At 42.8% G+C, this 15,562-nt stretch overlaps 2 protein-coding genes across 2 annotated transcripts; both read left to right on the top strand.

Moving 5' to 3' along the window:
* Nucleotides 1-11,736: 11,736 nt before the first annotated feature.
* On the top strand, nucleotides 11,737-12,452 carry LOC132713366 (E3 ubiquitin-protein ligase TRIM33-like; the record flags this gene model as incomplete). Its single annotated transcript, XM_060695930.1, has 1 exon — nucleotides 11,737-12,452. A coding segment is annotated over exon 1 (636 nt), but the record flags the coding sequence as incomplete, so codon positions are not given.
* Nucleotides 12,453-12,473: 21 nt separating this feature from the next.
* On the top strand, nucleotides 12,474-15,312 carry LOC132713367 (E3 ubiquitin-protein ligase Ufd4-like). Its single transcript, XM_060695931.1, has 3 exons — nucleotides 12,474-12,699; nucleotides 14,444-14,520; nucleotides 15,045-15,312. Exons 1-3 carry the CDS (start codon nucleotides 12,480-12,482, stop codon nucleotides 15,171-15,173), a joined length of 426 nt encoding a protein of 141 aa, XP_060551914.1. The 5' UTR covers nucleotides 12,474-12,479; the 3' UTR covers nucleotides 15,174-15,312.
* Nucleotides 15,313-15,562: the final 250 nt, after the last annotated feature.

The raw sequence follows: 15,562 nt of genomic DNA, 5'->3' as shown, positions 1-15,562 counted from the left end.
AACGAAAGCTTTATGACAGAAAGAAGCCATTTGCTAATTAATATTAAAACAAGAGGGCCATGATGGCCCGGGATCGCTCCCCTGACCCATCAACCGCATCCCAGCAATGTCTTAGACAAACATCCTGGCCAAGTTTGGTGCCAATTGAGTCAAAAATGTGACCTCTAGTGTGTTAAAAAGGTTTTCCATATTTTGGCAATGCGACCTAATTTTTTACTGGAGATGACCCATATTCAAACTTGACCTAGAAATCATCATAAGAACCTTCATGACAAATTTCCAGAATATTTGGATCAAAACTGGAGCCACTACAATGTTTGTGATTTTTATAATTTTAGCTCCTGTGACCTAATTTTTGACCGGAGATGACCAATCTTTGAACTTGACCTAGAAATCATCAAAAAAACCTTCCTGACAAATTTCCAGAATATTTGGATCAAAACTGCAGCCAGTAGAGTGTTAACAAGAACAAGCCTTTTCTATTTTAAGCTCCTGTTACCTAGTTTTTAACTGGAGATGATCCATCTTCGAACTTGACGTAGAAATCATCAAAAAAACCTTCCTGTCAAATTTCCAGAATACTTGTATCAAAACTGCAGCCACTACAGTGTTAACAAGCTTTTTCTATTTTTAGCTCCTGTGACCTATTTTTTTACCGAATATGGAATATCTTTGAACTTGACCAAGAAATCATTAAAGCAACCTTCATGACAAATTTCCAGAATATTTGGATCAAAACTGCAGCCAGTAGAGTGTTAACAAGCTTTTTCTATTTTTAGCTCCTGTGACCTAGTTAATTACCGGAGATGATCCACCTTCGAACTTGACCTAGAAATCATCAAAACAACCTTCCTGTCAAATTTCCAGAATATTTGGATCAAAACTGCAGCCACTAGAGTGTTAACAAGCTTTTTCTCTGTTTAGCCCCTGTGACCTAGTTTTTGACCGGATATGACTCATCTTCAAACTTGACCTAGAATTCATCAAAACAACCTTCCTGACAAATTTCCAGAATATTTAAATCAAAACTGCAGCCACTAGAGTGTTAACAAGCTTTATCTATTTTTAGCCCTTGTGACCTAGTTTTTGACCGGAGATAACCCATCTTGGAACTTGACCTAGAAATTATCAAAACAACCTTCCTGACAAATTTCCAGAATATTTGGATCAAAACTGTAGCCACTACAGTGTTAACAAGCTTATTCTTTTTTTAGCTCCTGTGACCTAGTTTTTGACCGGAGATTACCCATCTTCGAACTTGATCTAGAAATTATCAAAACAACCTTTCTGACAAATTTCAAGGATATTTGGATCAAAACTGCAGCCACTAGAGTGTTAATAAACCTTTTCTATTTTTAGCTCCTGTGACCTAATTTTTTATCAGAGATGACCCATCTTCGAACTTGACCTAGAAATCATCAAAACAACCTTCCTGACAAATTTCCAGAATAGTAGGATCAAAACTGCAGCCAGAAGAGTGTAAACAAGCTTTTTCTATTTTTAGCTCCTGTGACCTAGTTTTTGACCGGAGATAACCCATCTTGGAACTTGACCTAGAAATAATCAAAACAACCTTCCTGACAAAATTCCAGAATATTTGGATCAAAACTGTAGCCACTAGAGTGTTAAGAAGCTTTTTCTATTTTTAGCTCCTGTGACCTAATTTTTTACCAGAGATGACCCATCTTCGAACTTGATCTAGAAATCATCAAAACAACCTTCCTGACAAATTTCCAGAATATTTGAATCAAAACTGCAGCCAGAAGGGTGTAAACAAGCTTTTTCTATTTTTAGCTCCTGTGACCTAGTTTTTGACTGGAGATGACTCATCTTCGAACTTGATCTAGAAATTATTAAAGCAACCTTCCTGACAAATTTTCAGAATATTTGGATCATAACTGCAGCCACTAGAGTGTTAACAAGCTTTTTCTTTTTTTAGCTCCTGTGACCTAGTTTTTGACCGGAGATGACCCATCTTCGAACTTGACCTAGAAATCATCAAAACAACCTTCCTGACAAATTTCCAGGATATTTGTATCAAAACTGCAGCCAGAAGAGTGTTAACAAGCTTTTTCTATGTTTAGCTCCTGTGACCTAGTTTTTGACCGGAGATGATCCATCTTCGAACATGATCTGTATGTCATTGAGACAAACATTCTGACAAAGTTTGACAATGATCCAATCAAAACTGTGACTGCTAGACTGTTAACAACCCAATTGTTGACAACGAACGGCGCACGACGCCGGACATAGCCCCATCACTATACCCCACCTTGACCACTTCGTGTCAGGTGAGCTAAAAACGTTACTGCTGGGTATATTAAAGTACAGCAACTGTAGATTGTGTACTTTACGAAACAAAACAAATAAAAAACAATCAAACACATGACTAGTTTTTCATAAAGTCGTGTGCGAAAATAAAATTAACTGTTGAAATATATTTATTTGACACAAGACAAGCTTACTTACAAGCTTTGCTTCACCTACATTTCTATGCTCCTTTTGATCTTCTCTGATTCTTTTTATTTCTGTTCCATTGACCTTCTTTACGACTTTGATTTATTTTCTATCATTTATTTAGCGTTGATTCTATAATATAAACTTTAACCTTTATATATTTCTGTTATGTGCACGGTTAACAGCTAATGCATCAACACAGTCATTTTCTAATGAATTCATGCATTTGACTCTTAAATGCCCATTATGCTCCAGTAATTTTTCTATTTTTTTCCACAAAAACATTTTTATTTTAGTGTCCTGTTAAAAAATCTTAATTTCCAATTATCTGAACCATCGTTTGCCTCATTTGCTTTTGGCGATAAGTACAGTTTCGGTGATTTAGTATTTTGTAAAGGAATCAAATAACTGCTTTGTTTACATATTTCTACTTTTGTGACCAATTAATTTACATTAAACGCTTCTTTCTACTTGAGTTAAGCATCTTAAATCGTCTTATACGATTATTTACACATTTTAAAACTCATGTTTGCTCTTTCTAAAGAAGGCAAGACTTATTCATTTCTACGGCATAATGATATTTTTATTATCTGTATACACACAATGTTAGGTTTGGATTATTAAAACTTCTTACCAGTAAAAATGAAACTACGTATACTGTGACTCATAAGGGAAATTGAAAGGAAATTATAATGACAACGTATTTAAAAATGAAACGGAAAGAAATACATTATTGCATCAATTGTTTGTCCAGCATATTTATCTTTTTTCTACAAATAGGTTCTTTATCTTTGTTGTTAAAAAGGAACTAAAACATTAAGATTAAATTAAATTACTTAAAATTAGTCATAAACTGAGTTAAATATTTATATACATATTTAAAAGTTATCATTTGAAAAAGATCAATTCTATCAAGGACAGAACTGCGTGTTATATGTTTTACCTTTAACATGTATCCATTTCTTTCGTACACTAAACACAGTGTTGATATACATGTATGTGCTCATATAGTTCCTTTACACAGCGAATTCGCACGCTCATTTATCAAACATAACATGCATAATTTCATAGAATGCTTATAACTAATTAACTCGTGATTATGTTGATTATATATAACGCTTCAAATTGCATGCTATATTTAGATTGCTCAATTGAACAATATGAACAAAGAGCGGTAAAGATCGATTTTTCTTAAAACGTTCTGCATAGTATAGTGATTCAGAATAAAAACGGAAGATACACTTGTTTTACGCATACCATGCTTAACGATGTGCGTGAAGTTAGCCGGACAGCCGGAACAGCCGGAGCAGCCGGAACTCATTTTCGTCTACTCCGGCTGTTCTGGCTACTCCGGCTAGCCGGAATCCGGTTCCGGCTGTACAGGCTGGCCAGAGATTATACGGTAAAACCTGTGCAAAAGACCATTGGCTAATTCCATAATGTAACGTCTAATTACTTATCACAACGATCTCCGGCTATTACGGCTAGCCAGAAAAACAGAAATCAAGGCTACATAAGATGAAAAAAAAAATTCCGACAGCAGATTGAAGAATATAATTATGTGCCATGCATTGTGTGGCCGGGTGTCCGCGGGTATAGGTGTGTCCGTCGGGAATACTCTGGTATTTTGCCGACGGTGAGCCGAAAATCGTTCTAGACAGCTCGTATCTGGCCAATTCCGGCTGGCCCCTGTGGGGACCAGACTCAATTACGCAGAACCGCACATGGTGGGATGGTGAGGTGGTCTGACTGGGTGTCCGCGGGTATAGGTGTGTCCGTCGGGAATACTCTGGTATTTTGCCGACGGTGAGCCGAAAATCGTTCTAGACAGCTCGTATCTGGCCAATTCCGGCTGGCCCCTGTGGGGACCAGACTCAATTACGCAGAACCGCACATGGTGGGATGGTGAGGTGGTCTGACTGGATGTCCGCGGGTATAGGTGTGTCCGTCGGGAATACTCTGGTATTTTGCCGACGGTGAGCCGAAAATCGTTCTAGACAGCTCGTATCTGGCCAATTCCGGCTGGCCCCTGTGGGGACCAGACTCAATTACGCAGAACCGCACATGGTGGGATGGTGAGGTGGTCTGACTGGGTGTCCGCGGGTATAGGTGTGTCCGTCGGGAATACTCTGGTATTTTGCCGACGGTGAGCCGAAAATCGTTCTAGACAGCTCGTATCTGGCCAATTCCGGCTGGCCCCTGTGGGGACCAGACTCAATTACGCAGAACCGCACATGGTGGGATGGTGAGGTGGTCTGACTGGGTGTCCGCGGGTATAGGTGTGTCCGTCGGGAATACTCTGGTATTTTGCCGACGGTGAGCCGAAAATCGTTCTAGACAGCTCGTATCTGGCCAATTCCGGCTGGCCCCTGTGGGGACCAGACTCAATTACGCAGAACCGCACATGGTGGGATGGTGAGGTGGTCTGACTGGGTGTCCGCGGGTATATAGGTGTGTCCGTCGGGAATACTCTGGTATTTTGCCGACGGTGAGCCGAAAATCGTTCTAGACAGCTCGTATCTGGCCAATTCCGGCTGGCCCCTGTGGGGACCAGACTCAATTACGCAGAACCGCACATGGTGGGATGGTGAGGTGGTCTGACTGGGTGTCCGCGGGTATAGGTGTGTCCGTCGGGAATACTCTGGTATTTTGCCGACGGTGAGCCGAAAATCGTTCTAGACAGCTCGTATCTGGCCAATTCCGGCTGGCCCCTGTGGGGACCAGACTCAATTACGCAGAACCGCACATGGTGGGATGGTGAGGTGGTCTGACTGGGTGTCCGCGGGTATAGGTGTGTCCGTCGGGAATACTCTGGTATTTTGCCGACGGTGAGCCGACAGCTCGTATCTGGCAAAATACCAGAGTATTCCCAACGGACACACCCATTAACCCTCGCGGGTTCTGCGTAAGGTGTGTCCGTCGGAATTGAATACTCTGGTAGAACGATTTTCGGCTCACCGTCGGCAAAATACCGAGTATTCCCTACGGACACACCTATACCGCGACACCCAGTCAGACCATCTAACCATCCCACCATGTGCGGTTCTGCGTAATTGAGTCTGGTACCCACAGGGGCAAAGCCGGAATTTGGCCAGATACGAGCTGTCTAGAACGATTTTCGGGCTCCACCGTCGGCAAAATACCAGAGTATTCCGGACGGACACACCTATACCCGCGGACACCCAGTAATACCACCTCACCATCCACCATGTGCGGTTCTGCGTAATTGAGTCTGGTCGCCACAGGGCCAGCCGGAATTGGCCAAAATACGAGCTTATAGAAACGATTTTCGACTCAACGTCGGCAAAATACCAGAGTATTCCCGACGGACACACCTATACCCGCGGACACCCGGTCAAACCCCGTCACAATCCCACAATGTGCATGTTCTGCGTAATTGAGTCTGTTCCCCACAGGGGCCAGCCGGAATTGGCCAAATACGAGCTGTCCTAGAACGATTTTCGGCTCACCGTCGGCAAAATACAGAGTATTCCCATACAGACACACCTATACCCGGAGACACCCCAGTCAGACCACCTAACCATCCCACCATGTGCAGTTCTGCGTAATTGAGTCTGGTACCCACAGGGGCCAGCCCGGAATTGGCGCAGATACGAGCTGTCTAGAACGATTTTCGGCTCACCGTCAGCAAAATACCAGAGTATACCCGACGACACACCTATACCCGCGAACACCCGGTCGACCCCCTAACATCCCCCATGTGCGGTTCTGCGTAATTGAGTCTGGTCCCCACAGGGAGCCAGCCTGGAATTGGCCAGATACGAGCTGTCTAAACGATTTTCGGCTCACCGTCGGCAAAATACCAGAGTAATTCCCGACGGACACACCTATACCCGCGGACACCCAGTCAGACCACCTAACCATTCCACCATAGTGCAGTTCTGGTAATTGAGTCTGGTCCCCAAAGGAGCCAGCCGGAATTGGCCAGATACGAGCTGTCTAGAACGATTTTCGGCTCAAAGTCGGCATAATACCAGAGTATTCCCGACGGACACACCTATACCGCGGACACCCGGTCAAGAGCACCTCCTAACCATCCCACCATGTGCGGTTTGGGCGTAATTGAGTCTGGTCCCCACAGGGGCCAGCCGGGAATGGCCAGATACGAGCTGTCTGAAACGATTTTTCGGCTCACCGTCGGCAAATACCAGAGTATTCCGACGGACTACACCTATACCCGCGGACACCCGGTTCAGACCCCCTCACCATCCCACCATGTGCGGTTCTTTTGTAATTGAGTATCTGGTCCCCACAGGGGCCAGCCGGAATTGGCCAAATACAAGATATATAGAAACGATTTCGGCTTCAACGTCGGAAAATACCAGAGTATTTCCCGACGGCACACACCTATACCCGCGGACACCCGGTCAGACCCCCTCACCATCCCACCAATGTGCGGTTCTGCGTAATTGAGTCTGGTCCCCACAGGGGCCAGCCGGAATTGGCCAAATACGAGCTGTTTATAGAACGATTTTCGGCTCAACGTCGGCAAAATAACAGACTATTCCCGACAGACACACCTGAATTATACCGCCGGACACCCGGTCAGACCCCCTCACCATCCCACCATGTTGCGGTTCTGCGTAATTGAGTCTGGTCCCCACAGGGGCAGCCGGAATTGGCCAAATACAAGCTGTATAGAACGAATTTCGGCTCAACGTCGGCAAAATACCAGAGTATCCGACGGACACACCTATCCCCGCAGACACCCCGGGCTCAGACCCCCCTCACCATTCCACAGCCGCGCCCCCCCATGTGCAGTTCTGCGTAATTGAGTCTGGTCCCCACAGGGGCCAGCCGGAATTGGCCAAATACAAGCTGTATAGAACGAATTTCGGCTCAACGTCGGCAAAATACCAGAGTATTCCCGACGGACACACCTATACCCGCTGGACACCCGGTCAGACCCCCTCACCATCCCACCATGTGCGGTTCTGCGTAATTGAGTCTGGTCCCCACAGGGGCCAGCCGGAATTGGCCAAAAATACGAGCTCTATAGTACGATTTTCGGCTCAACGTCGGCAAAATAACAGACTATTCCCGAGACGGACACACCTATACCCGCGGACACCCGGTCAGACCCCCTCACCATCCCACCTTTCCCGGGGTTCTCGTATTGGGGTTTTGGTCCCCAGGGGGGCCACCCGGGAATTTTGGGCCAAAATACGCGCTTTTTATGGGAAGAAATTTCGGCCTTAAAACGTCGGAAAAAACCCAGAGTTTTCCCCAAAGGGAAACACAAAAACCCCGGGGGAAAACCCCCCGTCAAAACCCCCTCCTCACCCCCAACCATGTGGGGTTTTCTGGGGGTAATTAAAGTTGGTCCCCCCGGGGCCCACCCGGAAATTTTGGCCAAATTTCCCGACTGTAAAAAGAAGATTTTGGAATAAACCGCCCGGAAAAAACCCCAGAGTTTTCCCCGGGGCGGAAAAAAAAAAAACCTTTAATACCCGGGGAAAACCCCCCGGTGGGACCCCCTCCCCACCCCCCAAGGTGCGGTTCGGGCTAATTTAAGTCTGGCCCCCAACGGGGCCCCGCTGGAATTGGCCAAATAACAAAGAAGTGTAATAGAACGATTTTCGGCTCAAGGTCGTCAAAATACCAGAGTATTCCCGACGGACACACCTATACCCGCGGACACCCGGTCAGACCCCTCACCATCCCACCATGTGCGGTTCTGCGTAATTGAGTCTGGTCCCCACAGGGGCCAGCCGGAATTGGTCAAATACGAGCTGTTTATAGAACGATTTTCGGCTCAACGTCGGCAAAAATACCAGAGTATTCCCGACGGGACACACCTATACCTGCGGACACCCGGTCAAGACCCCCTCACCATCCCACCATGTGCGGTTCTGCGTAATTGAGTCTGGTCCCCACAGGAGCCAGCCGGAATTGGCCAAATACGAGCTGTATAGAACGATTTTCGGCTCAACGTCGGCAAAATACCAGAGTATTCCCGACAGACACACGTATACCCGCGGACACCCGGTCACACCCCCTCACCATCCCACCATGTGCGGTTCTGCGTAATTGAGTCTGGTCCCCACAGCGGCCAGCCGGAATTGGCCAAATACGAGCTGTATAGAACGATTTTCGGCTCAACGTCGGCAAAATACCAGAGTATTCCCGACGGACACACCTATACCCGCGGACACCCGGTCAGACCCCCTCACCATCCCACCATGTGCGGTTCTGCGTAATTGAGTCTGGTCCCCACAGGGGCCAGCCGGAATTGGCCAAATACGAGCTGTATAGAACGATTTTTGGCTCAACGTCGGCAAAATACCAGAGTATTCCCGACGGACACACCTATACCCGCGGACACCCGGTCAGACCCCCTCACCATCCCACCATGTGCGGTTCTTTGTAATTGAGTCTGGTCCCCACAGGGGCCAGCCGGAATTGGCCAAATACGAGCTGTATAGAACGATTTTCGGCTCAACGTCGGCAAAATACCAGAGTATTCCAGAACGGACACACCTATACCCGCGGACACCCAGTCAGACCCCCTCACCATCCCACCATGCGCGGTTCTGCGTAATTGAGTCTGGTCCCCACAGGGGCCAGCCGAATTGGCCAAATACGAGCTGTATAGAACGATATTCGGCTCAACGTCGGCAAAATAGCAGAGTATTCCAGAACGGACACACCTATACCCGCGGACACCCGGTCAGACCCCCTCATCATCCACCATGTGCAGTTCTGCGTAATTGAGTCTGGTCCCCACAGGGGCCAGCCGGAATTGGCCAAATACGAGCTGTATAGAACGATTTTTGGCTCAACGTCGGCAAAATAACAGAGTATTCCCGACGGACACACCTATACCCGCGGACACCCAGTCAGACCCCCTCACCATCCCACCATGTGCGGTTCTGCGTAATTGAGTCTGGTCCCCACAGGGGCCAGCCGGAATTGGCCAAATACGAGCTGTATAGAACGATTTTCGGCTCAACGTCGGCAAAATACCAGAGTATTCCCGACGGACACACCTTTACCCGCGGACACCCGGTCAGACCCCCTCACCATCCCACCATGCGCGGTTCTGCGTAATTGAGTCTGGTCCCCACAGGGGCCAGCCGGAATTGGCCAAATACGAGCTGTATAGAACGATATTCGGCTCAACGTCGGCAAAATACCAGAGTATTCCAGAACGGACACACCTATACCCGCGGACACCCGGTCAGACCCCCTCATCATCCCACCATACGCGGTTCTGCGTAATTGAGTCTGGTCCCCACAGGGGCCAGCCGGAATTGGCCAAATACGTGCTGTAATAGAACGATTTTCGGCTCAACGTCGGCAAAATACCAGAGTATTCCCGACGGACACACCTATACCCGCGGACACCCTGTCAGACCCCTCTCAACATCCCACCAAGTGCGGTTCTGCGTAATTAAGTCTGGTCCCCACAGGGGCCAGCCGGAATTGGCCAAATACGAGCTGTATAGAACGATTTTCGGCTCAAGGTCGTCAAAATACCAGAGTATTCCCGACGGACACACCTATACCCGCGGACACCCGGTCAGACCCCCTCACCATCCCACCATGTGCGGTTCTGTGTAATTGAGTCTGGTTCCCACAGGGGCCAGCCGGAATTGGCCAAATACGAGCTGTATAGAACGATTTTCGGCTCAACGTCGGCAAAATACCAGAGTATTCCCGACGGACACACCTATACCCGCGGACACCCGGTCAGACCCCCTCACCATCCCACCATGTGCGGTTCTGCGTAATTGAGTCTGGTCCCCACAGGGGCCAGCCGGAATTGGCCAAATACGAGCTGTATAGAACGATTTTCGGCTCAACGTCGGCAAAATACCAGAGTATTCCCGACGGACACACCTATACCCGCGGACACCCGGTCAGACCCCCTCACCATCCCACCATGTGCGGTTCTGCGTAATTGAGTCTGGTCCCCACAGGGGCCAGCCGGAATTGGCCAAATACGAGCTGTATAGAACGATTTTCGGCTCAACGTCGGCAAAATACCAGAGTATTCCCGACGGACACACCTATACCCGCGGACACCCGGTCAGACCCCCTCACCATCCCACCATGTGCGGTTCTGCGTAATTGAGTCTGGTCGCCACAGGGGCCAGACTGAATTGGCCAAATACGAGCTGTATACAACGATTTTCGGCTCAACGTCGGCAAAATACCAGAGTATTCCCGACGGACACACCTATACCCGCGGACACCCGGTCAGACCCCCTCACCATCCCACCATTTTCGGCTCAACGATGCACACAATGCATGGCACATAATTATATTCATCAATCTGCTGTCGGATTTTTTTTTTCATCATATGTGGCCTTGATTTCTGTTTTTTTTGGCTAGCCGTTATAGCCGGAGATCGTTGTGATAAGTAATTAGACGTTACATTATGGAATTAGCCAATGGTCTTTTGCACAGGTTTTACCGTATAATCTCTGGCCAGCCTGTTTAGCCGGAACCGGATTCCGGCAAGCCGGAGTAGCCAGAACAGCCGGAGTAGACGAAAATGAGTTCCAGCTGCTCCGGCTGTTCCGGCTGTTCCGGCTGTCCGGCTAACTTCACGAACATTGCTTAACGTGTTAAATTGTGTTAACTGATATCAGCTCATTTCTTTATAATAAAGAATTTGAAATAGGAAATTAGTTTCAAAACGGCGTAAATAAAGTTTGAATTTATTTTCATTTTAAGTCGTTTGGAGCCCCACACACCAAGTGATAAAACAGTCCGGAAAATAAAGGGGTCATGCGGCATTTTATTTTCACAGCATTTCAGTTCAAAATACATCAGTCTGACAGTTTTCATTAATCGGCGGGAACCATGTTAATCCTGTCATGTAGAAAAAATCACTTTAAAAATTCATAGTCATATTAAATCTGGATCAAAATTTGCATTTACCAACTATTTAAAATGTATTAGGTCAGAATTTTTTCTTTCATTCAATTATTCATTTATATTTGGCATTAAACACAGCCACTCTTTTATGCGGATTTACTGATTCCTTATAAACCAGTCATTTTTATAATCGACCTCCATACCGGAAATAATCATTGACATGGAGACAAATGTTTACATCCGGGCCATAGATTTTGACGCGAAAACGAAACTAGAGATAACTTTAATCTTTATTTCGTGTACAAGTGATATTAAGCGTATGAAATAACCGATAAAATATTTTAGAACTTACATTGATAAAAAGTTAAAAGCTGTGTTCAGATATCAAAAAGTAAAGTTAAGTTTACTGTTTGATTTAATGTTCTGATTCGCTATCGATATCATTTGATGTATAAACTATTTATTGATACAGTTCAATATATGATGATAAATAAGCTTACAATTATCTGAAAATGGAAGTAACAGGAAGAAAATTAGAATCTGAAAATATATCTGTTCTGTTTTGTGAACCATGTGAGGTCGAAAATTCGAAAACATCAGCAAACGGGGCGTGCCGAGAATGCAAGGAGCATATGTGTGCCACGTGCTTCCGACATCATTTAAAGAGCAAACAATGTAGAAATCATGTGTTGCTTTCTCTTGAAGAGTTTTCGTCACTTACGCTAGATTGTGGATCAGAAGATGTCATCAAATGTAAGAAACACGACGATGAAAACATCAAATTTTATTGTCGTTCACATGATGTCGTTGGATGTGGAGATTGTATAGTGTTAGAACATACATTATGTAAACCGGAATATATCAAGGACTTGGCGAAGACATTCGCAGACGAAGATGTACACAAATCAATTGTAAAAAGAGTTGAAGATCTTAGAAAGATGAAATCAGATTACGAACAAGAGATCGAAAAAAGTAAAGAAGAAATTGGAAAGATGAATGAAAAGGCTCTTAAAGATATCCGTGAATTTAGAAGAGAAATTAATACATGTTTGGATGAAGCAGAGGCAAATCTCTTATCAGAAATGAAGAAAAAGAGTAAGGAAAACACAGCGAAACTGGAAGAGATAGAAAATGGTTTACAGTCGTTAACTTCTGAGCTTAAGACGATAACGCAGATGCTCAACAACCATTTGCATCATGGGAATACATTATTTATCAACGCAGTTAACTGTAAGTCAAAACTTGCCGATATGGAAACGATGTACAAAAACACAACAGCAGATGTGACGTTGAAAGAGTTCGAATTTGTCCGAAACAAACAAATGTCAGAGTTGTTGAAAGCTGCTGAACCGTTAGGAAGTCTGAAGTTTTGTCAGATTGAACCCGGAATTAAACGTAAGCATAAATATGGAAGTATTTAACGACCATTTTGCAATTTATATAAACAAGACTTAGTAGACATATAAGTTCTACCATTTATGTTGATTTAAATTTGAACTTATCAATGTTAGTCAATGAAATGATCCCGTCGGGTTAAAATTGGCCACTTAGCCACACTCTTGGATCACTAAGTTTACGTATAATTATTTCGGAAACACTTAAGGGATATTTCCCTTTCAAGATTTATAAACTCACACCAACAGGTGTCAGCTGCTGTATAGCAACTGTAAAAAGTTGACCTGTCCCTCATCTCAGTGTTGTTGGTCCTTCTAGATCATTTAGTCCAATAACTTCATATGTTGAAGTTTAAAAACATGCCTAAGCCTAAGAGATGCGAGATAGGTTGCACCTTACGTTATCTGTAATAAACAGACTCTATCAAACAGACTCTGTAATTTTCGCCTTTTGGAATTTGTTTGAATCTCCCCTATTATCGATTTCTTTTTGTATTTTTTACTCTATTTGTTAACACAGCATTGCATATTGTTTGAGATATTATGCGCATAATTTGGTCTCATAAAATTCTATGATGGTTGTGTCAACCGAGACCTTCGGATAAAAATGGCCCTATTCGTGCTTCATTTAGTTTACATAGATATTACGAGTATTAGGAAAATTAATTTAAATCTTCCAATCTATAGAGATTTCATATTTGAAAGTAACATTTTCTAGTTGACCTCTACAAAAGTTACATAAATAATTCCTGTCTAAATTGACATTTCCGAGGATCATTTTTATTGCATATACTTTCATAAGAGCTGATATTTTGATATTCTATATTGCATAGAAGATATAAAATCATGCAGGTCATGAAGTCCACCGAGAAAAGATTTTAATTCTTACATAGATCGGCTAGGGCACTTAAAACAGAAAGATTTGCAAAAGATTGTTAAGAAATATACTTAGAAATGGATTGAAAATATACTTAGCCCGTTTTTTTTCAATTTTGGACCACTTATTATTACAATTAGAATACTAGTAATTATTCTGGAAAAAAGGAATATTCAAATAATCTGTAATTTTGGAAACAAGATATTGTTCTAGACCTACTTCAAAATAAACATACTAAAACAATTATTTCCAATCCTGTAATGCCAAAAATACTCAGGTTGTAGAGTCCTATAATCTTAAAAAATTTCGCGCTGAATGGCCTAGAGTTAAGGCATTTAGTATGTAGCATTTCGTAAAAGAAATATACATAAGTAAAATGAGCCGCCACACATTTAAAAAATGCTCAGGCCTCAGGATCATTCGGCATATGTAGGGAAATTTCATCAATTTTCAAATTAAGACCGTTTGTTTACTGAAACATTAGACATTAAAATTTGACATTTGCTAACAATGACATACTTTTATATTGAAGAAATTATCATTGATGACAGCACTTGATCTCAAATAATTGTTGTTTTTTTTGTTTTGTTCTTTTGCACAGCGTATTATCGAAATGTCTTTGAAATAATATGTACACTAATAATATGTATACTATTATAAACCTATACATTTTTCATTTCCTAATGATTTCAAGAAATGAAAAATGTTGCTTTATTCAAAATGATACAAAACAATATTTGTAAAGTACATTTCCTGTGTTATAGCGGTGATATATTCAATAAGTTTTTGTTTCTTTTTGATGTATCATATTTTAATAATTTACGGTTTGTATAAATCTATTATATTAATTATATAATGTATTTTTTAGGTTTTACAAAAAGTGAGTTTGTGGTTGGTTCTCGTGTACGCCGTGGTCCGGACTGGAGTCGCGTGTATGGAAATCAGGTAAAAAATTCAGTTATGATGTTTTAATGCACCCAGAAGAACACTGAATTCTAGAAGATTTTTCTAAGGAAAAACCCCAAGAAAACAAGTACTTGCTATAACATTATAACAATTAAATTTGCTATCAAAATTATATTTTGCAAGCGTTTTCACACTTTAGTCACTTCAAAAGAAAACGTTTGTTTCCAGGATAGCAAGGTACATGTATTTAGGAATTGTAACTGAAAAGTCAATTTGCATACCCTGAGTAAAATATGATTAAGTTCTTAAATGATACCCTATCCGGTAGGTTGTACGAACATTATTATTCTCCAACTTAAATACATAATTATACATGTATATCTGTGTACCATGTTTAAAATCTCCAATACATATCGCTGTCTGGAAGTTGATAGATAATGAGCTGCAATGGTAATGTCTGAACACCATTTGATGTAACATTGTCTCCATAATTAGGTACTTTGTGATATATAAGAATAGATATATATTGAATGCCTATTCAGAATGGTTAACTTATATTTCAGGGTGGTGGAAGACCAGGCACAATAACAAGATTTAATTCAAGAGGTTGGACAGAAGTGAAGTGGGATAATGGACAAAATTATTTTTACCGTGTTGGACAACTCAACTCGTACGATCTTGAAATCATTTAGTTACTGTGTCCAAAAAGACACAATTACAAACAAAACTACATTAGTATTTAAAACTGCAGTTGTATAGACTAATTTCTATCTTATAATGATATTATTATTATAATACCGGTATTATCTTAAAACTTTATATCTTAACGAATGCAAACATAATAACAAACAACTACAATAAAGCTATTATCTTCCTGGACCGCGATGTTTAAGTATTCTCAAGGTTTATGAAAGCAATAAACAGGCTTGCTTAATTACTTATTTTTAAAGAGAACAGTTTTGAAAATGCTACATATTGGCGTTTTATTGATCAGTATATCCTAGATCAATGTTTTTCATGATAGACTACAATAATAATTAGTATAACTTTTCAAAATTGTAATGATTTAAAGAGAACATAT

Source organism: Ruditapes philippinarum, unplaced genomic scaffold (assembly GCF_026571515.1).
Source record: "Ruditapes philippinarum isolate M1 unplaced genomic scaffold, ASM2657151v2 ctg1770_1_1_1_1, whole genome shotgun sequence".
NCBI lineage: Eukaryota > Metazoa > Mollusca > Bivalvia > Venerida > Veneridae > Ruditapes > Ruditapes philippinarum.
This window is presented reverse-complemented; position numbering and strand designations above follow the sequence as displayed.

Bases quoted from the DNA above. Each gene is read 5' to 3' on its own strand.
- LOC132713367 (XM_060695931.1), top strand. From the start codon at position 12,480: ATGCTCAACAACCATTTGCATCATGGGAATACATTATTTATCAACGCA. The intron at 12,700-14,443 runs GTAAGCATAAAT...TGTATTTTTTAG, and splicing joins GATTGAACCCGGAATTAAAC to GTTTTACAAAAAGTGAGTTT. The intron at 14,521-15,044 runs GTAAAAAATTCA...CTTATATTTCAG, and splicing joins GTCGCGTGTATGGAAATCAG to GGTGGTGGAAGACCAGGCAC.